We start from the raw sequence: 25123 nt of genomic DNA on the forward strand, positions 1-25123 counted from the left end.
ATCTTGAAATGCATCTACGTACTGTAATATATTGTTTCTTCGCGATACATAACTACCTCCAAAAATTAATAATTAGCAATTAATTATCAAAATAATGAATAAACATATGTTTTTTTATATGAAGATTTTATTTGAATAATAAATTACACAAACGCCATCTAGTATTACATTTAAGAAGCAAAAAACTAATTCTGTAAGAGCGTACAATGAAATTCGAATCATCAGAGATAGATGGCGGAACGAATTTCAAAATAATTGATATAAAAAGCCAAAAAGAGGTAAATAATAATTATGAATGAGATAGTAATACAATAATTAAAGGTTTCTCATTGTTCATATCAATATTCTGACAACAATTTTCAATCTACTTGTACGCGCCATCTAGTTTCATGATCAAGAAGCTCGTGATGTATAGTTGAAATGAGTTCTGGTCATTTTGTCTTCAGTGATACAGAGAAATAAAAAAACAAAAAGTGATTGAAGCTTCTAATTAATTGATGGAATGATTAATCGTTGTTTAGTTTTAGCTTTATAAAGTATTTTTCATATAGTTTAGTCGCCATCTAGTATTAGAGCCAATAAGTATTTATTATGTCATATAGATGGTGGGAGGTTTTTAAAATTACGATAATACAAAGAAATATGCCAAGTAAATAATTGAGAACTAATACGAGGAATAATAATTATAACGTTATTATCGTTTTAAATAATGTTTGGAGACTTATTTAAAAGTGCATTATTCATAACCCTCTACTGCCATCTAGTGTTAGAATTCTGTACTTTATGATTTGATACACGTAATGGTTTCTATAGATGGAGTGACAGTTATTAGCTGAAAGTGACCACTCCTACGTAGAAAAAACAATAAACAAAATAATTTTTCGATCTAATTAGAAAACAAACCCATTAAATATAAGTTGTTGTTTGAAAAAAAAAACGATTTCCACCAACAAACTATATAGTTAATTATAATAAGATTTTTTAAGGCATTTAATATATGCTCATAAATTAGTGGCTTTCCTTGATCGACGTTTTTTGGAAAATATAAAAAATAAATATATTTTTTTATGCAGAATCTAAACAAGGTTATCGGAAAACCTTTTTTTTTTAAACACGAAAGGTATTACAGGAATAAATAAGTGATAATATATAACTGGCAATTTAGATATAATTGTTAAGTGAAACGATTCAGTTCTCTGCGTAAAATAATGAGAAAATACATTTTAAGTTTTGTTTTTATTTTTCCACTTTCGATATTATTCGTTTCTTCTATAAAAGTTTGTAAAACTTTTCAAGATTATAGTGTATTCAACTTTTTAGGACATAACTGTATGGACAATCCGATTCTCAATCGAAATATAGTGAGTACATTCATTCTAACCTCTCGTATACAGGGTTCATCCATTATATAAAACGATAATAACAACTTACCGTCCCTAATAGTTGATTATTTTATAATTTTCAATTAATTCTAACCAAATATTTATTTATATTGTTATTTGAAGAATTTCGTCGAAAAAATTTGACAGAACTGTCAGTGAGTAGTTTAAGCCCTCTTCAAATAGTGATTAAGTTGATGCGAAGTTAATTCATCGATCTCTAATCAAGAAGAAGATCGATTTTAATCATTTCTTACTTCAAAATAACAATTGTATGAATGTAATGTACCGAACGGTTCAAATTATTATAAAAATATATTCTAATTGATGAAAATAAAACAAAATGGTGTTTAGAATCTCGTACGTTATTAATATCTGTCACCTGTCATCGAATTTACACTACTGCGTGTGTTGGGTATGAGAAATCATACGCCGGCCTACTAGGTAGGCAACAAACAATGCTGCTACGAACCACATCTAAATATGACATTTATAATAAGTTGTTTTTACATAAATACATCTCTCAACACATACAGATCAATATTCTTAAAGTTGTTTAAATGAAATTAGAAAGTTTGTAATAAAACAAAACGTACTGATACACTAAGTACTAATTAATACAAACCTGTCACAAAGTATACGTAAAATCGGTTTTTATTTCATTTCCATCCTGTATAATTATTAATACTGTGTTCATTATCGATTGTAAAAAATATATTAAACAAACAGTTCATTATAAAGTTAAATAATATATCATTAAATAGAAAATATTATTTTACATATTTATTTTCATCCGGATATTGTTATTAGAACTTGTATAACAAAAAAAAATTTCACGGTTTTTTTTTCTGTCGCAATTATCGTTAAAATGTTTCTATAATTATTATTTATTACGTGTTTGACGCGGGTTAAAAAATATATCGTTGGGATCAACGTACTTGGCAACACTGTCATAAGCCACGTCTCCAAACATTATGAAGTTAGCTAAGAAATACGAATTCACAATGTGTTGCAGTTGTTACTTTTATCATTATAAATATAAATTATGAATTTCTTCATTTCTTTTTACTTTTTAGAGATTTTTATATGTTTTTCTTTATAAATAATCTGGATATAGGCCTTTTTCGATAGAAAATTAGCTTAAAAAAACTGTTACACTTGACCACAGAATACGATGCGGTTAGTTTTACAAACATGCTCTGAACAGCTGATCTAATTGACATTTGCTTGAGAATCAAAAGTATTTAAATTTTTGATTAAAATAACGACGACAAAGGCATGAAATTGCGAGTGTACTTTGCACTTTGCAAAATTAACAATCGGATTTGATGTTAACGTGAGTGTTTTCATTTGTAAAGATGCACATAACGGAAAGTTTTCAACGTAAACTTGTTATATTACCTGATAATTGTAATAGTAGCCACTGCTAACAATAACATGAAGTTAGCGACGGTGAATGACATCATCGATCGTGATCTTAATGTAATCCAAAAAAAAAATAATAAAGAAAACAACATTTTATTTTTAATTCGCTTTATTTAAATCAACATATATAACATTTTATCAAGTATTGCAAAAAAATTTCTACTCTACTTTTTTTTATACTGAGTGTATTTTGTGACCATTCTACATAACTTCACCTATATAGTGCTACTGGTTAATTTTCGTTATCTTGAAAATATTTGTATATTTATACTAATTTAACGTAAACTGTGTTAATTATATTGAAAACTAATGTCCCAAATTCAAACAACGACCTTGTTTTTCGCGCTGATAACAACGAATTAGCTACGACCTACGTCAGCAATTCAGACGAGACCTTAAATAGCCACGGTCACGAAATATATATCAGCTCGGAGAGCGTACAACGTTGCCAATTTTAATTCAACAATATAATTTTCAAAATAGTATATTACAAAAACAGTACAGTGCGTATTATCTTTCACTTTATTTTCCCCTTTGAATTAAAATTAAATATCATTTAATTATTATATAATTTATCGAAACACAAAAAATGAGATTTTTTATTCTAAAGAAAATATTTAAAATAGTTTTTATTCATAATGTGGTGACCACGTCAAATGATTGAACGAGGGGGGAACTTCCGGTATCAAAGTGAGTGGAAAAGAGAAAACCGTAAAGATCGACCCGCCATACGATAATGAAGTGACTATTCACCTACGAAGTCAACGGTTACGAATAGCAGCCAAAATCAGCACGACTTTGTTTTTGATAAATAAACTTTATTTTCTAACCATTAACACGATACGAAAAATACCTTTATCGGAATAAATCTGGCAATGCTGTTTTACTTAAACAAATTATGACCGTGGCTGTTTAGGTTTTATTCATTGTTTGATGTTTTTTTTTTGTTTCTGTTTATATAAATTTCATTGAGACGATTATTAAAATCTGGATGAAAATTTTAATAAAAAAATCACCAAAAACATTTTTTTCTTAGTCATTAGGCATCTAGTGGGATTTTTTTCGTTTTGTTTTGAATTGTTCAGCAATTTATAGGTTATTTGTAAAATAATGGCGTCCATTAAAACAATGACTAAGAAAGTATCATTTTTTGATAAAAATAGAGGAAAATTCACTGTGACGATTTCATAAATGAAATAAACAAATTTACTTTATGTGTATTAGATGAAATTATAGTAATTTTTTCGAGCTACTCCGAAATATTTAAATATTGAGTTTAAACTTTACTTTAAGACTGAAATAATTCGAGATTGGCCAGGATTTACGGCCGAAGAATATTATTTAACCACCGAAGATGGATACATAATTTTAGTTGAAAGAGCCTATAGGCAGATCACACAAAAACATCCGATTATAATCGCGCACGGACTAGGTGCGAACGCGCTGGGTTGGGTCGATAGAGGCGAGGTATCTCTCGGTAAGAATTTTTATTTGAATCAAACTTATTTCTACAAATTTTGGCGAAAACGAACTTATTGACGCTATTCAAGTCATAATATCGTTTTAATTTACGTTCCAGCTCGATTGTTAGGCAATTTAGGGTACGACGTGTGGATGTTGAATGTACGTGGTACTTGGTATAGTAAAGGACATGTAAATCTTACGACTAGCGATAAAAAATACTGGAAATTCACGTAAGTTGCGAGGTTACACCTCTACGAAAATCGAACGACACTTTTACTGATTGAGAATATAGATATAAAGTTTTTTTCTTTTCTCAGTGTATATTATTTCATAGGATAGATCATGTAGGACTTTACGATATTAGATCGATGATTAAATTGGTGGCTGAACGTACCAAACGGCAAGCTATTTATATAGGATATTCGATGGGTACCACGGGTTTTTATATGTATTCCTCAACTTATCCGGAAGAAGCTAAACGTTTTGTTAAAGGCATGATATCTTTAGCACCAGTTTATAATTACAAAAATGCTAGAAGTGTTACTAAAGTTTTGTTACCTATATGGCCTCTAGTTAGAGTAAGTATCGGTTTTTACGAATTTTTAAAAATAAATTTAAACTTACCAGTAATGGTAACAATAATCTCTTGTATGCACTAATGTTCATTGTAAAGATTATTTTCAGCAACTAATTATTTGTTTTGTCATATTTTCACACGCTCATTGTGAATATTCTAAATATATTTGTTTTTAAATTAATAAAATTATAAACAACGGACTCAAGTGCCATTTTGTAACTAACTGTCAACTGCCAGTTGCCATTCATAGATCTTCAATTCAATTATACGTAACAAAATTTTAACTCTGTATAAAATTTAATAAAATATTTATGTGAAATAACAATAGTTTTATAAATAGTATAAAAGAATAAGAAAATTGTAATATTCAATAATACATTTATTTGACTAATGGAATAAAATATTACGAACAAACTGATCGGAACCGTTCGGGATTATTATAAACGAATATTCAATACGATGATGTTATGTTTCATGGTTATAATTCTTGGAATTTTAGCGCTTTGTTTATGCAATGTGGAATGGAGAAGTGTTGCCAGGTTATTCAATTTTTCTACGACCTTTTATTCGTACATCAGCTGGCATGTATCTAATTCAATTTTTTTGTAATTTTATATTCGGAGACGATTTCTATGAAATGGATCCCGTAAGTTATTTATTAATGATTCATATAATTGAATTAAACTTTATTTCGTTTGCTTATATTCAAAATCCACTCAAATGCAATAATGAGTTATGCGCATGAACAATTTACTGATATGTGTACAGGACCGCATTTAGGAATTAATATGTTTAATTCAATAATATTTTTAACAATTCTATGAAAAGATGTAATAATCGTTTTAGTTGACGTATCCTATATTTGCTACTCAAATATTAGACACGGGGGGTGTCGAATTATTCTCTCAATTGTATCAATTTCTTCGAACTAGCAATTTTACGAAATTCGATTATGGAAAAGAAAAAAATTTGAATATGTATGGTACTGCTACTGCTCCCCGATACGATTTATCTAAGATACCGGTACCGTTTTCTCTTTTCGTCGGAGAAAATGATTGGCTAGCTACGTTAACAGTACGTATTTTTTGAAAAATACCTCAAAAAACATATACAGAAAAAAAATTTACTGGAATGCTAACTTTACTTTCTATTTTCTTCTCTAAATTATCTAGATCGATTATTATGTATATTCTCTCATAGATGTCGTATTTATATTTAAGAAATCGCCATTTTTTGTCCACAATAATTAGTTTTAGAGAGAAATTATTTCAATTAGGATGATTTTGTCAGAAATTTAATTGGCTCCGTTCTTTTTAGAATGCTAAAGATTTAATGGCGGGAATTCGACCGGAATTACGATGTGGTTTGCAAGTGGTACCTTATAAAAAATGGACTCATTTAGACTTTTTGATAGCCAAAGATTTACCGAAATATTTATATAAATATTTATTCCAAAAAATTGAAGAATTTGGCGATGGAATATGTCGTCATTAAAAAAAAACAGAATGTTTTAAAATTTCTGTAAAAATATGAATCTTTCTTTAAAATAAACTATATTAGACTGTTTTTCATGTTTATTAACAATCAGAAATATTTAAACTAATTAAAAATTATGAATCTCACTAAATATTTGTAATTTGGTAGAAACTGGATAAAAAATGGCGAACGTGGAATCAATAGTAGCGCTTTACACGCCACCTGGACGTTAATAGTGAAAGCTCTATTTACCAGAAATTCGTAGACCTATAATTTTTGTACGTTTTAATAGATGGCGTGGTGTATCTTAAATATATACATTACCTCACGACATAATAACAAAACACGATATTATGAACTTATTTTTGTTTTAAATGTTGATATATGGAAAAGCGGACATTTTCGTGAAAAGATATATAAAAAATGGGTCGTAAATATCGATATCGAACATGTTTTTTATTCGAGTTCGATATTTCAACTTAAACTTATTCATACAAATTAGTTTCGTAACAAATAGACGATATAAAAGAAGAAGAATGAAAAGAATTGAGGACGCCATTATCAAGTCAAGTCGCTATACCAGTGTTATATAAAAAAAGATGAATATGGTTAACAAAAAAACATAACTATTACTTTTTTGTATATAAAATCTGAATTTTATAATAACCAGATGTTGTTTACAAATATTTATGTGAGATATAAAGTCGGTAATTTCTGTTTTCCGTATACCAGATATATCTCTATTTTCTACGAGGGTCGTACAATAATTTATTAGTTATTTGTGTTAATTAGTAGATTCATATTGAAATTTTAACCAACATTTTGTACTTAAAAATACGTGTCAGTTGGTTTTTTCATTTTTAATCACCAAAAACGTTTACTAAAATTTATATATATACTTACTTTTAAGGTTCAAGGGATTCTAATTAGTTAATAGTTAACAGGAAGGCATGAATTTAAAGAGGTGTCTTTTATTTCTGCTGCTTGCGGGTCAATAATCAATTGCAAACTGAATTTGTACGACGATTTATTAAGATTTTCAGTCTGAAATTATATTTATTACCGTTTTTTTTCAATCAATATCGAATTAGTTACTGTATTTATCCAAATAAGGTCGTGATTGCTGTTGTCGACCGTCCGGCGTTTTCTACCACAACGTGACGTCAACAATCGATTTTCAGTCCACGACGACGTCGTTTCCAGAGTCGAGTATCCACAAAAACATTACAGTTGATAAAAAATTGTTAAATAAAATCAATATTTTATGTATAAAAGAAAATATTCGGTATTTCTTTCACTAGACCATCTGATGGTTTCTCTTTCTATTCGTATTACGAAACGAAAGACTGCCACTGGTGTAGAATAGCGGTAATCGGTATCGAGGTCACATCCCTTTATTCCACAATTCAGTTCACCTCATTTCCTTGCTGTTTTAAGGATAACGCGAACCCAAACCTACCTCACAATCCTTCTTGTTACGTGGTAACAAAAGAAGAATTTTATAAATATATTTATACATATAAAATATTTTCAAATATCGTTTTGAAAATGATATAAACAATCTAATACAATAATACGAAAAATAATAATATTCTTAGCCACCAGCTAGGCAACACACATTACTACTACATATTACAAGTTGTATACATTTACCGTGATGGGAATTTTAATAATAGAATAAAACTAAAAAAGAATAATTATATCCTTATTGACGTTTTTTTTATACCTACATCTTATTAATGTCTACAATTATTTAATTTTGTTCAACCCTAAAAGCAAAACCACGACTTTGAAGTCAGTACAAATCCAGTATTTAAATTTGTATTCTATCGGCATGATTTAATACGTTAATAATGAAGTTAACCATCGATAAGCAATTTCTTACGAATTCTGTCAGTTTTCGACTAAGTTCATTTGTAATTTGAATTATTTGAAAAAGAAATCTTAAATAAATATTTTATAAAAACAATTTCTTTATATTCTTTCATTTTAAATATATGTCTTTATCCTGTTAAGATTTCACGGTCACGAAATATAAATCAGCTGATAGAGAACGCAACGTTGCCGCTTGTTTAGGTTTTATTTTACGAACCTCATTATTTAAAGAACGTGATACATTATTTTATATCGTGTCAAGTTTTTTTATAGTCTAAAAGTATTACAATGAAATTTATTATGATATGCGAGTTTATAGTATTTTTGACATCAATATTACCATTTCTACCTACATCGAAGTAAATTTAGCAGCAGTGTTAGCATAATCCATTGTATATTTATGACAGTTATAACTAAATTGGACTTTTTGGAAGCGTTAGTGATATTTATTATGAATACACTGATTACACTACACCAACACTGACAAATACACTGTGCGTGTTCGACAGTGTGATTACAAGAGTAGTGGTAGTGTGAAAAGTCTGTTCGTTATAACCGTTTAAAACAATATCAGATGTAAATGCCCACGGACGTCTGAGTATAAATAAATTTTTAATTAAGAAAATTATTAATTAGATTAATTTAATTGGCATTGACGACAACGTTTTGAAATATCGTGTCTAGTGGACATCTGTGGAAACAATAAAATGCAAATTGGCGGCTAAAGCATAATTACACTGTGACACGTGGTTTATTGATACCCCTTCCTATTTAAATCTCAGTTTACTGCTTTATCGACACTCCCGTCCGACATAAAATCATCAAAATTTATTTTACAACGATTTTACTGGCTTTTAATGGCGGTTACATTGATTTTAACAAGTCAAATTTCATCGAAATGTTACCGGGTTTGATTTTAATGGTTTCGGGTTTGATGAGGAGCTATAAAATATATTTCTTTCAACAAATTAATATATAATAGAGTAATTTATATATAATTGACGTCTGAAATTTGGAATAATTTTTTATTTGAACGTTCGGAGTGGTTACATACAATAAGAATGTATATAAAGGATGTCCCAATTTAACAAATCTTTTTCGTAAGTATTTCTTTGAACTATTATTGAATTTTTAATGATAAATTGATGAATTTAAACGTTTTGATTTACAAGGTAGCTTCATATGAGTTTTTTATTTCAACATATTTATGAATAAAATATTATTGGATAGCTAAAGGATAATATAAGGGACGTCTGATGTAAATTACAGACTAAATTCGTGTATAATTCCATATAAAAAGTTGAAAATTATATATTCGAATGTGAAAAAATGAAAATTTCGGTTTATTTTCTACACAGTTCATAATGATTGTCCTACTTTTGTGCTACATTCTATTATTCAAAATAAAATTGAGGAACTTCTGGAAATTTTCCAAGGAAAAGTTTTATAAGGCAACTTTTATTATTATGGAAAGTGGAAGAAATGACTGAAATAACCAAATGAATATCGTTTTTTTCAAAACACAATCGTGTAAACAAGCCTCAACTCTATTTATTTTTCTGTTTCATTCTATCATCGTCCTTTTTTCTCTTATTACGATTCCTCGATTAATTTTTCCATTCTCAACGCGACATTCAATATTTAAAAATGTACAGGGTCGTATTGGAAACGATTTAAATCCCATTAGAAGCTTGATGATGACTTTTCGGGTACGAAACGTACACTGTCATCTAATTTTGTATGTTTTTTTGATTTCGTTTTATTAGAGGCAATGATTTCAACATTTTTACGATGATTCTACTCGAAAATTTCGTTAAAAACGTACAGGGTCGTATTGGAAACGATTTAAATCCCATTAGAAGCTTGATGATGACTTTTCGGGTACGAAACGTACACTGTCATCTAATTTTGTATGTTTTTTTGATGTCGTTTTATTAGAGGCAATGATTTCAACATTTTTACGATGATTTTTTTCGAAAATTTCGTTAAAAACGTACAGGGTCGTATTGGAAACGATTTAAATCCCATTAGAAGCTTGATGATGACTTTTCGGGTACGAAACGTACACTGTCATCTAATTTTGTATGTTTTTTTGATGTCGTTTTATTAGAGGCAATGATTTCAACATTTTTACGATGATTCTACTCGAAAATTTCGTTAAAAACGTACAGGGTCGTATTGGAAACGATTTAAATCCCATTAGAAGCTTGATGATGACTTTTCGGGTACGAAACGTACACTGTCATCTAATTTTGTATGTTTCTTTGATGTCGTTTTATTAGAAGCAATGATTTCAACATTTTTACGATGATTCTACTCGAAAATTTCGTTAAAAACGTACAGGGTCGTATTGGAAACGATTTAAATCCCATTAGAAGCTTGATGATGACTTTTCGGGTACGAAACGTACACTGTCATCTAATTTTGTATGTTTTTTTGATGTCGTTTTATTAGAGGCAATGATTTCAACATTTTTACGATGATTTTTTTCGAAAATTTCGTTAAAAACGTACAGGGTCGTATTGGAAACGATTTAAATCCCATTAGAAGCTTGATGATGACTTTTCGGGTACGAAACGTACACTGTCATCTAATTTTGTATGTTTTTTTGATGTCGTTTTATTAGAGGCAATGATTTCAACATTTTTACGATGATTCTTCTCGAAAATTTCGATTAAAACGTACAGGGTCGTATTGGAAACGATTTAAATCCCATTAGAAGCTTGATGATGACTTTTCGGGTACGAAACGTACACTGTCATCTAATTTTGTATGTTTTTTTGATGTCGTTTTATTAGAGGCAATGATTTCAACATTTTTACGATGATTCTACTCGAAAATTTCGTTAAAAACGTACAGGGTCGTATTGGAAACGATTTAAATCCCATTAGAAGCTTGATGATGACTTTTCGGGTACGAAACGTACACTGTCATCTAATTTTGTATGTTTTTTTGATGTCGTTTTATTAGAGGCAATGATTTCAACATTTTTACGATGATTCTTATCGAAAATTTCGATTAAAACGTACAGGGTCGTATTGGAAACGATTTAAATCCCATTAGAAGCTTGATGATGACTTTTCGGGTACGAAACACGTACTAAAAATTGATTTTGTGTATTACAATGACGAAATAAATGATTTATATAGTTAAAAAAATGCAGATCCGTACTTGAAAAATAAATAAATACGTTTCAATTTCAACACGGTGTATTTTTTCTATTTTAGTATTTTATTAGACGAATAAAATTTCCAATAAAACTTCTTTATCGATTCATCATATATTTTCTGATCACTTAATGGAATATAGAATGTTTATTCGGTCGGAAAACCGCGTATGTTTATATTGGAAAATGGAAAATCGTGTTGTTGTTTCACGTTATATATTTGATTTTTGTTTATCCGATCGACCGTGCCAAACGCACTAGAATTTGCCTCGAAAGAAAGAAAATATCGACTAATCGAACTTTTTGTGTCAAAAATTGGCGTTGGAATCGATTTTTGATCACATTTTTTTACAAAAGGCTCAAAAAAATTAGTTACAAGATATTATATCATCAGTTTAAGATGACATATGTCAAATTTTCGATTAAATCTATCGGATAGTTTCGTTGAAAACTAATTAAGGAAACCGAAGAAAAGTTAGCTAAATATTATTCTGAAAATGTTTTGTTCTGTTTTCCATCTTAATTTACTTGTTTACTAACATAACCTCAAAGTAAATCTTGTATTTGATATTTTGTGTCCTTTTTGCGAGAAAATGAGTGGAGAAAACCGTTAAAACTTTCAAAGCGAACGATTATTATATTAAGTGTAGCTCTAATATCAAATTGAGTTTCGTCTTTGTAAAAATTAGGGAAACCGTCTTCGTTAAGCTCGTAGAAAATGAACAAAACAAAAAAATCAAGATTCGTAATTTTTTTGTTAATATAGATCACAATTTGGCCATAGACACAACGCCGACTGACGCCTGAATGTAAAAATCGAGTTAAATTTGTTATTTAGAACCCGCGGTTTTATATTTAGACAAAAACTCACTCGAAACGTCACAATTTGGCCGTAGACACAACGCCGACTGACGCCTGAATGATAAAATCGAGTTAAATTTGCTATTTCGAACCCGCGGTTTTATATTTAGACAAAAACTCACTCGAAACGTCACAATTTGGCCGTAGACACAACGCCGACTGACGCCTGAATGATAAAATCGAGTTAAATTTGCTATTTCGAACCCGCGGTTTTATATTTAGACAAAAACTCACTCGAAACGTCACAATTTGGCCGTAGACACAACGCCGACTGACGCCTGAATGATAAAATCGAGTTAAATTTGCTATTTCGAACCCGCGGTTTTATATTTAGACAAAAACTCACTCGAAACGTCACAATTTGGCCGTAGACACAACGCCGACTGACGCCTGAATGATAAAATCGAGTTAAATTTGCTATTTCGAACCCGCGGTTTTATATTTAGACAAAAACTCACTCGAAACGTCACAATTTGGCCGTAGACACAACGCCGACTGACGCCTGAATGTAAAAATCGATTTAAATTTGCTATTTAGAACCCGCGGTTTTATATTTAGACAAAAACTCACTCGAAACGTCACAATTTGGCCGTAGACACAACGCCGACTGACGCCCGAATGATAAAATCGAGTTAAATTTGCTATTTCGAACCCGCGGTTTTATATTTAGACAAAAACTCACTCGAAACGTCACAATTTGGCCGTAGACACAACGCCGACTGACGCCTGAATGTAAAAATCGAGTTAAATTTGCTATTTAGAACCCGCGGTTTAATATTTAGACAAAAACTCACTCGAAATGTCACAATTTGGCCGTAGACACAACGCCGACTGACGCCTGAATGTAGAAATCGAGTTAAATTTGCTATTTCGAACCCGCGGTTTAATATTTAGACAAAAACTCACTCGAAACGTCACAATTTGGCCGTAGACACAACGCCGACTGACACCTGAATGTAAAAATCGAGTTAAATTTGCTATTTAGAACCCGCGGTTTAATATTTAGACAAAAACTCACTCGAAACGTCACAATTTGGCCGTAGACACAACGCCGACTGACGCCTGAATGATAAAATCGAGTTAAATTTGCTATTTAGAACCCGCGGTTTAATATTTAGACAAAAACTCACTCGAAACGTCACAATTTGGCCGTAGACACAACGCCGACTGACGCCTGAATGATAAAATCGAGTTAAATTTGCTATTTAGAACCCGCGGTTTAATATTTAGACAAAAACTCACTCGAAACGTCACAATTTGGCCGTAGACACAACGCCGACTGACGCCTGAATGATAAAATCGAGTTAAATTTGCTATTTAGAACCCGCGGTTTAATATTTAGACAAAAACTCACTCGAAACGTCACAATTTGGCCGTAGACACAACGCCGACTGACGCCTGAATGATAAAATCGAGTTAAATTTGCTATTTAGAACCCGCGGTTTAATATTTAGACAAAAACTCACTCGAAACGTCACAATTTGGCCGTAGACACAACGCCGACTGACGCCTGAATGATAAAATCGAGTTAAATTTGCTATTTAGAACCCGCGGTTTAATATTTAGACAAAAACTCACTCGAAACGTCACAATTTGGCCGTAGACACAACGCCGACTGACGCCTGAATGATAAAATCGAGTTAAATTTGCTATTTAGAACCCGCGGTTTAATATTTAGACAAAAACTCACTCGAAACGTCACAATTTGGCCGTAGACACAACGCCGACTGACGCCTGAATGATAAAATCGAGTTAAATTTGCTATTTAGAACCCGCGGTTTAATATTTAGACAAAAACTCACTCGAAACGTCACAATTTGGCCGTAGACACAACGCCGACTGACGCCTGAATGATAAAATCGAGTTAAATTTGCTATTTCGAACCCGCGGTTTTATATTTAGACAAAAACTCACTCGAAACGTCACAATTTGGCCGTAGACACAACGCCGACTGACGCCTGAATGTAAAAATCGAGTTAAATTTGCTATTTAGAACCCGCGGTTTAATATTTAGACAAAAACTCACTCGAAACGTCACAATTTGGCCGTAGACACAACGCCGACTGACGCCTGAATGTAAAAATCGAGTTAAATTTGCTATTTAGAACCCGCGGTTTAATATTTAGACAAAAACTCACTCGAAACGTCACAATTTGGCCGTAGACACAACGCCGACTGACGCCTGAATGATAAAATCGAGTTAAATTTGCTATTTAGAACCCGCGGTTTAATATTTAGACAAAAACTCACTCGAAACGTCACAATTTGGCCGTAGACACAACGCCGACTGACGCCTGAATGATAAAATCGAGTTAAATTTGCTATTTCGAACCCGCGGTTTAATATTTAGACAAAAACTCACTCGAAACGTCACAATTTGGCCGTAGACACAACGCCGACTGACGCCTGAATGATAAAATAGAGTTAAATTTGCTATTTCGAACCCGCGGTTTAATATTTAGACAAAAACTCACTCGAAACGTCACAATTTGGCCGTAGACACAACGCCGACTGACGCCTGAATGATAAAATCGAGTTAAATTTGCTATTTAGAACCCGCGGTTTAATATTTAGACAAAAACTCACTCGAAACGTCACAATTTGGCCGTAGACACAACGCCGACTGACGCCTGAATGATAAAATCGAGTTAAATTTGCTATTTAGAACCCGCGGTTTAATATTTAGACAAAAACTCACTCGAAACGTCACAATTTGGCCGTAGACACAACGCCGACTGACGCCTGAATGTCAAAAATGGCGGAGTATGTAGCGCGAGAGCTTCTCAGTCTGCACGGAGCGATCGGAGGTTGAAAAAAAAAACTTTCGATTACATCGTTTGACTATATCCAATGTTAATGGCATAACAAACCAATTTCATCCGAAGTTTACCTCGGTAGCGACTCTATTTTGGCTTTTGAGACGCTCTGGTCGATTTGTTCGAGGTGTTTACCGGAAAATACTCGTCCCTTAAGTCCGGAATTTCATTTGAAAATTCGAGGAATCAACCAGGACAATTTATCGGTTGTATCCTTATCGAAATTTTCATTTTTTTCTATCGACAAACGCAACTAGTTCCCTATGTACGTTACATAGAGTCCGATGCACGCTGGCGCCGAAGTTCGTGGGCGTTCGCGGGACGACGAGACGTCGGAGCGGTATTACGAGCGCCGCCGTCTCGACGCTTCTGTCAAACGCGAAATAGAAGTCAGGGCGTCTCCAACGCCGCATTCCCGACTACCCCAAACTAATTTGGGACCACAGGTTGCGATACGCGTAAAATCCCATCTAGTATCGGTTTTTTAAGTGCCGTATCTTCAATTATGGGGGTTAAAATGCCAAGGGGTGAGTTTTATTTAACTTACATTAAACATTTACAACAAATCAAACATATACTATTATATATATTCACATATACGTCATTTCTTACATGTCCTTGTAATTTATCACGTTTATTTTATATACGGGGTCGTTAAATCTATTTTTTAATAAGGGTTTCAACTAAAATCGTACATAATAACTCACCCTCTATCAATAATTTATATAACATGAATTATAACTATGAAATATGTAGTTTTTTAATCGCTACACCCTGTATATTTCATCGTATCGATATATTTTATCGGAATTTATATCGAAATCGTATAGAACCAAAAAAAAATGACGTTTCGCGGGATGTATAGCGTAACTGTTCGCGAAATGAAATGCTGATGCATCGGGAAACGTCAAACTAAACGTCAACGTCAAAAGATGACAGTTGGCGGGTTGAAAATTGATAAATTAAACCGTAAATATTAAATCGATGAGTTTCTTATTTTATACGAAGCTTTTTGGGTGTAAAATATGTTTAAATACATATCCTGCGTCATTATCCGGAGGTGTGCGACAAAGAAAGTTCGATTCGAATCTCCCTCGTATATTCTCTAGTAGGGTTATAATTTAAATAACGATCCCGTAGCGTAATTTGCGCAAAATGAAAATGAAATTTGAACTAATATGCTTTAGAGCCCTTTCGGCAGATATGAATGGGAGTTTTAACGTTTTTTTTTTTTCCTTTTTGTTTGAATGGCGAGGGAACCTCATTTTCGGAAATTGGGAAAATGGGTCGACGTAGATAGCTTTCGATATAGAATCGAAGGTAAAGGTGGAAAGGATACAAATTACGCATTAATCGACATAGAAAGTATTATAGTGTAATAAACTAAACAAGAAATTAGTCAGTTACGCGATTTCGTTCAAATTTAGCGGATATTTCAACGGAATTTTCGTTAAAACGGATGAAATTTTTCCGAAAAAGATTGTTTAACAATGGAAAAGTAAGTTTGTTCTGTCAATGAGTGATATAACTCGAAAAACTGCAGATTAGATTAGATTGTTTGGGGGAGAAGTTTTGTGTTAGATTTAGATCGAGTTTCGAGTAGTTTCTTCTTCTAGAAGGAAAAAAATCATTCAATTCTCATCCGCGTCAAGTCGACGAATCGATTTTAATCGAAATCTTCAAGTTTCGATTGTTTTATTATGATTCAAACTGAAACAATCGAATAAACACCCTTTATATTAGCAACCTTCCTTTCTAGAGCTGTATGTGAAACCGTGCAAACAAATCTATTTGTTTCGTGTCGTATGTCAAACGTCACTGTCACGTCAAACGTCAAATTACAACTATTAATATGATTTTTATTAATAAAATTAACAGTTTTTTATTATTCAAATCAGATACTAGCTTGTTTTGTTGATTAAGTTTCGATGGTAGTTGTTTTTGAGGTTATGTCGTGAATACGTAGGGTGTGATAATGATTTTGTGGTGCGTGAAATGATGGAGGACATTGATGATCGGTATGTGTGGGAAATGGTTGATTTCTTTTTATACGGAAACGATTTGAAGGGCTACGACCCTTGACGTCGAAATTGTAGGGTTATTTTTAGGGGTACGTTATGTGTTTAGTTCGAATTATGGGGATTGTTTTTTTTTTTTTTAAAAAATTGTGTAAAATTCGTGGAATATATCAATTTGGAAAACTGTCTGGAATGTGTTCGATGAATCGATAGAAAAAGCGGATTTTCGGGAAAAAAGTTCTTGGAATTTATAGAAATTCTCCGAATTTTCTAGAAATGTGCCGAAGTTTTACTTTTGAGGCTGATACCCTCAATTTTTTTTATTATTTTTCAAAAAAAATCCAAAATTTCGTTAAATTTATAAGAATTGTTCGAAATTTCCAAAATTTTCTTGGAAAATCACTTGAATTTTGGAAGGAAAACCAAAACTTCCAAGATAACTTTCAGGAATTTCAAAAATTTCCAAAAAAAAAACAGAATTATCATAAATTTTCCAAATATTGGTAGAAATTTCCAAAATTTTCTTGGAAAATCACTTGAATTTTGGAGGGAAAACCAAAAATTCCAAGATAACTTTCGAGAATTTCAAAAATTTCCAAAAAAACCAGAATTTTCATAAATTTTCCAAATTTTGGTAGAAATTTCCAAAATTTTCTTGGAAAATCACTTGAATTTTGGAGGGAGAACCAAAACTTCCAAGATAACTTTCGAGAATTTCAAAAATTTCCAAAAAAACCAGAATTTTCATAAATTTTCCAAATATTGGTAGAAATTTCCAAAATTTTCTTGGAAAATCACTTGAATTTTGGAGGGAAAACCAAAAATTCCAAGATAACTTTCGAGAATTTCAAAAATTTCCAAAAAAACCAGAATTTTCATAAATTTTCCAAATTTTGGTAGAAATTTCCAAAATTTTCTTGGAAAATCACTTGAATTTTGGAGGGAGAACCAAAACTTCCAAGATAACTTTCGAGAATTTCAAAAATTTCCAAAAAAACCAGAATTTTCATAAATTTTCCAAATATTGGTAGAAATTTCCAAAATTTTCTTGGAAAATCACTTGAATTTTGGAGGGAAAACCAAAAATTCCAAGATAACTTTCGAGAATTTCAAAAATTTCCAAAAAAACCAGAATTTTCATAAATTTTCCAAATTTTGGTAGAAATTTCCAAAATTTTCTTGGAAAATCACTTGAATTTTGGAGGGAGAACCAAAACTTCCAAGATAACTTTCGAGAATTTCAAAAATTTCCAAAAAAACCAGAATTTTCATAAATTTTCCAAATATTGGTAGAAATTTCCAAAATTTTCTTGGAAAATCACTTGAATTTTGGAGGGAAAACCAAAAATTCCAAGATAACTTTCGAGAATTTCAAAAATTTCCAAAAAAACCAGAATTTTCATAAATTTTCCAAATTTTGGTAGAAATTTCCAAAATTTTCTTGGAAAATCACTTGAATTTTGGAGGGAGAACCAAAACTTCCAAGATAACTTTCGAGAATTTCAAAAATTTCCAAAAAAACCAGAATTTTCATAAATTTTCCAAATATTGGTAGAAATTTCCAAAATTTTCTTGGAAAATCACTTGAATTTTGGAGGGAAAACCAAAAATTCCAAGATAACTTTCGAGAATTTCAAAAATTTCCAAAAAAAACCAGAATTTTCATAAATTTTCCAAATTTTGGTAGAAATTTCCAAAATTTTCTTGGAAAATCACTTGAATTTTGGAGGGAAAACCAAAACTTCCAAGATAACTTTCGAGAATTTCAAAAATTTCCAAAAAAAACCAGAATTTTCATAAATTTTCCAAATATTGGTAGAAATTTCCAAAATTTTCTTGGAAAATCACTTGAATTTTGGAGGGAAAACCAAAAATTCCAAGATAACTTTCGAGAATTTCAAAAATTTCCAAAAAAACCAGAATTTTCATAAATTTTCCAAATTTTGGTAGAAATTTCCAAAATTTTCTTGGAAAATCACTTGAATTTTGGAGGGAAAACCAAAACTTCCAAGATAACTTTCGAGAATTTCAAAAATTTCCAAAAAAACCAGAATTTTCATAAATTTTCTAAATATTGGTAGAAATTTCCAAAATTTTCTTGGAAAATCACTTGAATTTTGGAGGGAAAACCAAAAATTCCAAGATAACTTTCGAGAATTTCAAAAATTTCCAAAAAAACCAGAATTTTCATAAATTTTCCAAATTTTGGTAGAAATTTCCAAAATTTTCTTGGAAAATCACTTGAATTTTGGAGGGAGAACCAAAACTTCCAAGATAACTTTCGAGAATTTCAAAAATTTCCAAAAAAAACCAGAATTTTCATAAATTTTCCAAATATTGGTAGAAATTTCCAAAATTTTCTTGGAAAATCACTTGAATTTTGGAGGGAAAACCAAAAATTCCAAGATAACTTTCGAGAATTTCAAAAATTTCCAAAAAAACCAGAATTTTCATAAATTTTCTAAATATTGGTAGAAATTTCCAAAATTTTCTTGGAAAATCACTTGAATTTTGGAGGGAAAACCAAAAATTCCAAGATAACTTTCGAGAATTTCAAAAATTTCCAAAAAAAACCAGAATTTTCATAAATTTTCCAAATATTGGTAGAAATTTCCAAAATTTTCTTGGAAAATCACTTGAATTTTGGAGGGAAAACCAAAACTTCCAAGATAACTTTCGAGAATTTCAAAAATTTCCAAAAAAACCAGAATTTTCATAAATTTTCTAAATATTGGTAGAAATTTCCAAAATTTTCTTGGAAAATCACTTGAATTTTGGAGGGAAAACCAAAACTTCCAAGATAACTTTCGAGAATTTCAAAAATTTCCAAAAAAAACCAGAATTTTCATAAATTTTCCAAATATTGGTAGAAATTTCCAAAATTTTCTTGGAAAATCACTTGAATTTTGGAGGGAAAACCAAAAATTCCAAGATAACTTTCGAGATTTTCAAAAATTTCGAGAAAAACCAGAATTTTCATAAATTTTCCAAATATTGGTAGAAATTTATAAAATTTTCTTGGAAAACTATTTGAATTTTAGAAGAAAAAACATTTAACTCGTGAAATTTATTTCAAATTGCAAAATATCCACAAATTTTTGAAATTGTGCCAAATTTTGGCTTTTAAAAAACAAACCACCCAATTCTTAGGAATTTTCTCACAATTTTCCAAAAAAAATCCAAAATATTCATAAATTGTCCGGGACTTATTCGAAATTTTCGAGAGCTTTTTCAATTTTTCAAGAAAATCTACGAATTTTTTATCAACTACCGGAATATTCCAGAAAGATTCAGAAGTTTTTCTTATTTTTTGAGAAACTAGTCAAATTTCGAGATAAATCGAAATTTTCATGAAACTTTCGAAAATAATTTTGAAATTTCACAAAAAAAACATATTCTTCAAAAGTCTAGAAATTTCTCGAATTCAGAATTTCACGAGAATTACTTGATTTTGGGAAAAAATTTAAATTATCGATACATTTTTTTAATTTTCCAAAAAAAAAAATCAAGGACGATACCAATTTTTCCAAAAACTGCTTAAAATTTTTCGAAAACTATTGAAATATTTAGAAAATATTCCAACTGTCAACAAACTTTTACAAATTCCTCTCAAAATTTCCAGAAAAACTCATCCATGAATTTTCCAAAAAAAAATTCAAAAATTTATCGAATTTTTTAGAAACGATATGAAATTTTTTCAAGATTACCGAAATTATCAATAAAATCTTTACGTGCAACCCCCGTATCTTTCACATCCAACAACTCACTAGTAAAGTATTTTCAAAACGCTTCCGATATTTTTAGGTTAGAATTAACGAGAATCAAAAATATCGATTTCGCTGGTTACATTTCAATAGTAAATAAAACCATTTCGTTCAACCCCCGTATCTTTCACATCCAACAACTCACTAGTACAGTATTTTCAAAACGCTTCCGATATTTTTAGGTTAGAATTAACGAGAATCAAAAATATCGATTTCGCTGGCTACATTTCAATTTTAAATAAAACCAATTCGTTCAACCCCCGTATCTTTCACATCCAACAACTCACTAGTACAGTATTTTCAAAACGCTTCCGATATTTTTAGGTTAGAATTAACGAGAATCAAAAATATCGATTTCGCTGGTTACATTTCAATTGTAAATAAAACCAATTCGTTCAACCCCCGTATCTTTCACATCCAACAACTCACTAGTAAAGTATTTTCAAAACGCTTCCGATATTTTTAGGTTAGAATTAACGAGAATCAAAAATATCGATTTCGCTGGCTACATTTCAATTTTAAATAAAACCAATTCGTTCAACCCCCGTATCTTTCACATCCAACAACTCACTAGTAAAGTATTTTCAAAACGCTTCCGATATTTTTAGGTTAGAATTAACGAGAATCAAAAATATCGATTTCGCTGGCTACATTTCAATTTTAAATAAAACCAATTCGTTCAACCCCCGTATCTTTCACATCCAACAACTCACTAGTAAAGTATTTTCAAAACGCTTCCGATATTTTTAGGTTAGAATTAACGAGAATCAAAAATATCGATTTCGCTGGCTACATTTCAATTTTAAATAAAACCAATTCGTTCAACCCCCGTATCTTTCACATCCAACAACTCACTAGTAAAGTATTTTCAAAACGCTTCCGATATTTTTAGGTTAGAATTAACGAGAATCAAAAATATCGATTTCGCTGGCTACATTTCAATTTTAAATAAAACCAATTCGTTCAACCCCCGTATCTTTCACATCCAACAACTCACTAGTAAAGTATTTTCAAAACGCTTCCGATATTTTTAGGTTAGAATTAACGAGAATCAAAAATATCGATTTCGCTGGCTACATTTCAATTTTAAATAAAACCAATTCGTTCAACCCCCGTATCTTTCACATCCAACAACTCACTAGTAAAGTATTTTCAAAACGCTTCCGATATTTTTAGGTTAGAATTAACGAGAATCAAAAATATCGATTTCGCTGGCTACATTTCAATTTTAAATAAAACCAATTCGTTCAACCCCCGTATCTTTCACATCCAACAACTCACTAGTAAAGTATTTTCAAAACGCTTCCGATATTTTTAGGTTAGAATTAACGAGAATCAAAAATATCGATTTCGCTGGTTACATTTCAATTTTAAATAAAACCAATTCGTTCAACCCCCGTATCTTTCACATCCAACAACTCACTAGTAAAGTATTTTCAAAACGCTTCCGATATTTTTAGGTTAGAATTAACGAGAATCAAAAATATCGATTTCGCTGGTTACATTTCAATTGTAAATAAAACCAATTCGTTCAACCCCCGTATCTTTCACATCCAACAACTCACTAGTAAAGTATTTTCAAAACGCTTCCGATATTTTTAGGTTAGAATTAACGAGAATCAAAAATATCGATTTCGCTGGTTACATTTCAATAGGAACAGGAAAATATGACATACTTAACATGAAATTAATATACAAGTAAATAAACAAGAGTTTTTTTAAAATAAATTAACAACAATATTTATTTAAATTGTGATAACGAGTGACAAATTAAACAATTTCAATGTTGACTTATATCAAAGTAATCCCCTGAGTATTTTTATAAAAAAAAATAATTTTTCTCAATAATAAACGGAAAAATAAAAACAAGACCGAAACAAGTATAAATACACGACAATTTAATAATCTTTCGTACATTCCACTTCACGTCAAGCGACTAGCAACATCTAAAATGAAATACATTTACATTTATTTAATCGTGTGCGTAGTTGCCAACGCTTACAATTCCGCCGCAGAAGAAGGTAAGAAAAAAAATTATACAAAATAAACATTTTTTTCACGTATATTCTTTTCCAGTTTTGCTTTCTAATACCAACAAAATTTGCGCGTGTAAAAACAACTTGAACGATATCCTCAAACAAATCGCCACCGAATATTCTAACCTCGAAGAACTCAGCGATGAATTGGACGATCTAGAATCGAAACTGAAAGATCTTGTAAACAAAGTTGATAATCAAGGTGATCAGTTGAGCGATATCGAGAAACATTTAGCGATCGTGGACGTTCTACAGAAAGCCGTTCTCCAAGCACTCAACGATCAATCATCTGTATTCGATTCTATCACCGAAAATGTCAAAAATCTCGACAAAAACATCAACGAAGTGCGTGACAACGCCAACGAACAAGCCAACGCCGTGGAAGATCTGAGCACCAGCGCTTGGAAAATGTACGATTGTAACAACGAAGATTTATGTAAAGCGAGTTAGGTTTTATTGAAAATGATATATCTAGAATAAAGATTTTTTGAATCTACTAATAAATAATCTCATTAATTCCTCCCACATCGATATTATTCCTTAATAAACTACATTAATTCCGTGTATTTAAGTCTAATTGATATAAAAATCGATTGTATTCACAAACGTCATTAGTCAAATCAATTCAAATTCACTATTATATAATTAATTACTAAAACAAATACGAATCCGTCCCTGGATATTAATAAACGTAAATTATACTTTAGATAACGAAATAATTCACTTCAAATTAATAATAGCGTCAAATGAAATCTACTCGAACAAAATATCGATTCGAATGAATCGAATTACTTACGTAATGAGTCTAATAAATAAATAAAACGGTTAGTATAACCATTATTTGTAACGTAACAAATTTGCTGTTGAGCTCCCTCTTGTGAGAAAACAGAGAAATATATTGTCGGCGAACACCCAAAACGCCTCTCGTACATCCGGTACCGGTGTCAGTATCCAACACCCAATTAGCTCCTAAAGTATATATCACCCAACAAACATGTCTGATAAAGTCTCAGCGGCGTTGGTGGAATTGTTGCAAATAAGGATATTATTATTGTTAAAACTGTGATTTTTATATATCTACGTCAATCTGTTCAGTTTTTAATTTAAATATGGTGTTACAGTTTTCTGTACTACGACAAAATGATTTATCTATTCTATAGTTTGCAATCGATAGTAGAGATGGTGTGTTAAATGTTTTTACTTAAAATTAAAAGATTATTCATAATAATTTATAATTTTAATTACGATTGTATTTAAAAAATAATATAAATCCGTTCGTTGAAATGCGAAAAATTAAATTTATTCGATTTCTGACTTTGGTGTTTTAGATTTTATTATTCTAACCCCATATTTCTACGTCTCTGTTATATATTCGCATCCTCTGTGTTGAAATAATTAAAACTAATTACACTGTTGAGATCACGGAAAGAAAAGCCTTGGAAAATTAGGGAAAATTCGTGGATATTCGGGAAAATTTGTGGATCGGGTAACGACGCCACTAGACTTGATTAAAACTCCTTTGTGACATCTTATAGATCGTGAAAAATTCATTTTCTAGTTGTTAGATGGCGGTTTGGTAGGTCATGCATCGAGTTATAGTAACTGTAATAATAAAGGTAACGATAATATGTATATATATATAAATAATAAATAAAATAAATATATTTACGATTATTAACATATTAATTAAGTATTTATTACAATTGAGAAATAAACAATAATAATTTATAATTCAAATTTGTATTCATAATTGATAATTAATTAAAGATTTAAAATAGCGCAACCTTTCAAATATAGTTATTCTATCTATTGTTGTACTTTGACAACGGTTACGTGTATATCCGCCATTAAGGTTGGATGAAAAAAGAATTGTTTTGTGGTGGGTTTAATTTTGTTGTTCTTTTTCGGACAAGGGATAAATTAAAGTGCTCACTGATGGGATTTGGGCTCGGCGGGAGACTTTTCATTTGATGATGACATTATTAAAAATATTGCATTAGTAGCCACCGCCCATATTGTAAACGGTTCAGGGAATTAATGTCGGATTTGTTCTGCCAAGGTCAATTCCAAAAGCAACGCTATATACAGGTTGTCTTAAAACTGACATCATTTTATATATCCACATTTCCTTTATTTAAAAAAGAAAATGTTTTAAACGCCATTACGTAATCTTCTTTTTCGTCAGACTCGAGACATTTGTTACATAAATTTGACACCGACAAGAACAGCCACTTTTTCTCGTTTCGTCATTTTTGTTTACGAGTTT

General features: G+C 30.9%; 3 protein-coding genes across 6 annotated transcripts in view; all 3 read left to right on the forward strand.

Moving 5' to 3' along the window:
* Positions 1 to 25123, forward strand: part of LOC130893768 (schwannomin-interacting protein 1 homolog) — a 108799-nt gene that overhangs the window by 44985 nt on the left and 38691 nt on the right. Inside the window, exon 1 of one of the 3 annotated variants that reach the window (XM_057800120.1) lies at positions 15411 to 15566. The exons of the other annotated variants lie outside the window; for them this stretch is intronic. The gene's annotated coding sequence lies outside the window, so the exon portion shown is untranslated. Of the gene's footprint in view, positions 1 to 15410; positions 15567 to 25123 lie in introns of those variants that run through there. 3 annotated transcript variants of the gene reach the window in all.
* On the forward strand, positions 1156 to 6411 carry LOC130893778 (lipase member K-like). Of its 2 annotated transcripts, XM_057800140.1 has the most exons (7): positions 1156 to 1361; positions 4098 to 4281; positions 4384 to 4498; positions 4603 to 4846; positions 5345 to 5491; positions 5692 to 5919; positions 6163 to 6411. In XM_057800140.1, exons 1-7 carry the CDS (start codon positions 1209 to 1211, stop codon positions 6337 to 6339), a joined length of 1248 nt encoding a protein of 415 aa, XP_057656123.1. In that variant the 5' UTR covers positions 1156 to 1208; the 3' UTR covers positions 6340 to 6411. The 2 variants fall into 2 exon arrangements, with proteins under 2 accessions (XP_057656123.1, XP_057656124.1); XM_057800141.1 differs by lacking the exon at positions 5692 to 5919 and having other exon boundaries at positions 1164 to 1361.
* On the forward strand, positions 22602 to 23353 carry LOC130893786 (laminin subunit alpha-2-like). Its single transcript, XM_057800160.1, has 2 exons — positions 22602 to 22842; positions 22898 to 23353. Exons 1-2 carry the CDS (start codon positions 22773 to 22775, stop codon positions 23305 to 23307), a joined length of 480 nt encoding a protein of 159 aa, XP_057656143.1. The 5' UTR covers positions 22602 to 22772; the 3' UTR covers positions 23308 to 23353.

Source organism: Diorhabda carinulata, chromosome 5 (genome assembly GCF_026250575.1).
Source record: "Diorhabda carinulata isolate Delta chromosome 5, icDioCari1.1, whole genome shotgun sequence".
Taxonomy (NCBI): Eukaryota; Metazoa; Arthropoda; class Insecta; order Coleoptera; family Chrysomelidae; genus Diorhabda; species Diorhabda carinulata.

Coding starts and splice junctions, on each gene's coding strand:
- LOC130893778 (XM_057800140.1), top strand. CDS start 1,209: ATGAGAAAATACATTTTAAGTTTTGTTTTTATTTTTCCACTTTCGATA. Junction 4,847..5,344: donor CTATATGGCCTCTAGTTAGA/GTAAGTATCGGT, acceptor TTGGAATTTTAG/CGCTTTGTTTATGCAATGTG. Junction 5,920..6,162: donor ATTGGCTAGCTACGTTAACA/GTACGTATTTTT, acceptor CGTTCTTTTTAG/AATGCTAAAGATTTAATGGC.
- LOC130893786 (XM_057800160.1), top strand. CDS start 22,773: ATGAAATACATTTACATTTATTTAATCGTGTGCGTAGTTGCCAACGCT. Junction 22,843..22,897: donor CAATTCCGCCGCAGAAGAAG/GTAAGAAAAAAA, acceptor ATTCTTTTCCAG/TTTTGCTTTCTAATACCAAC.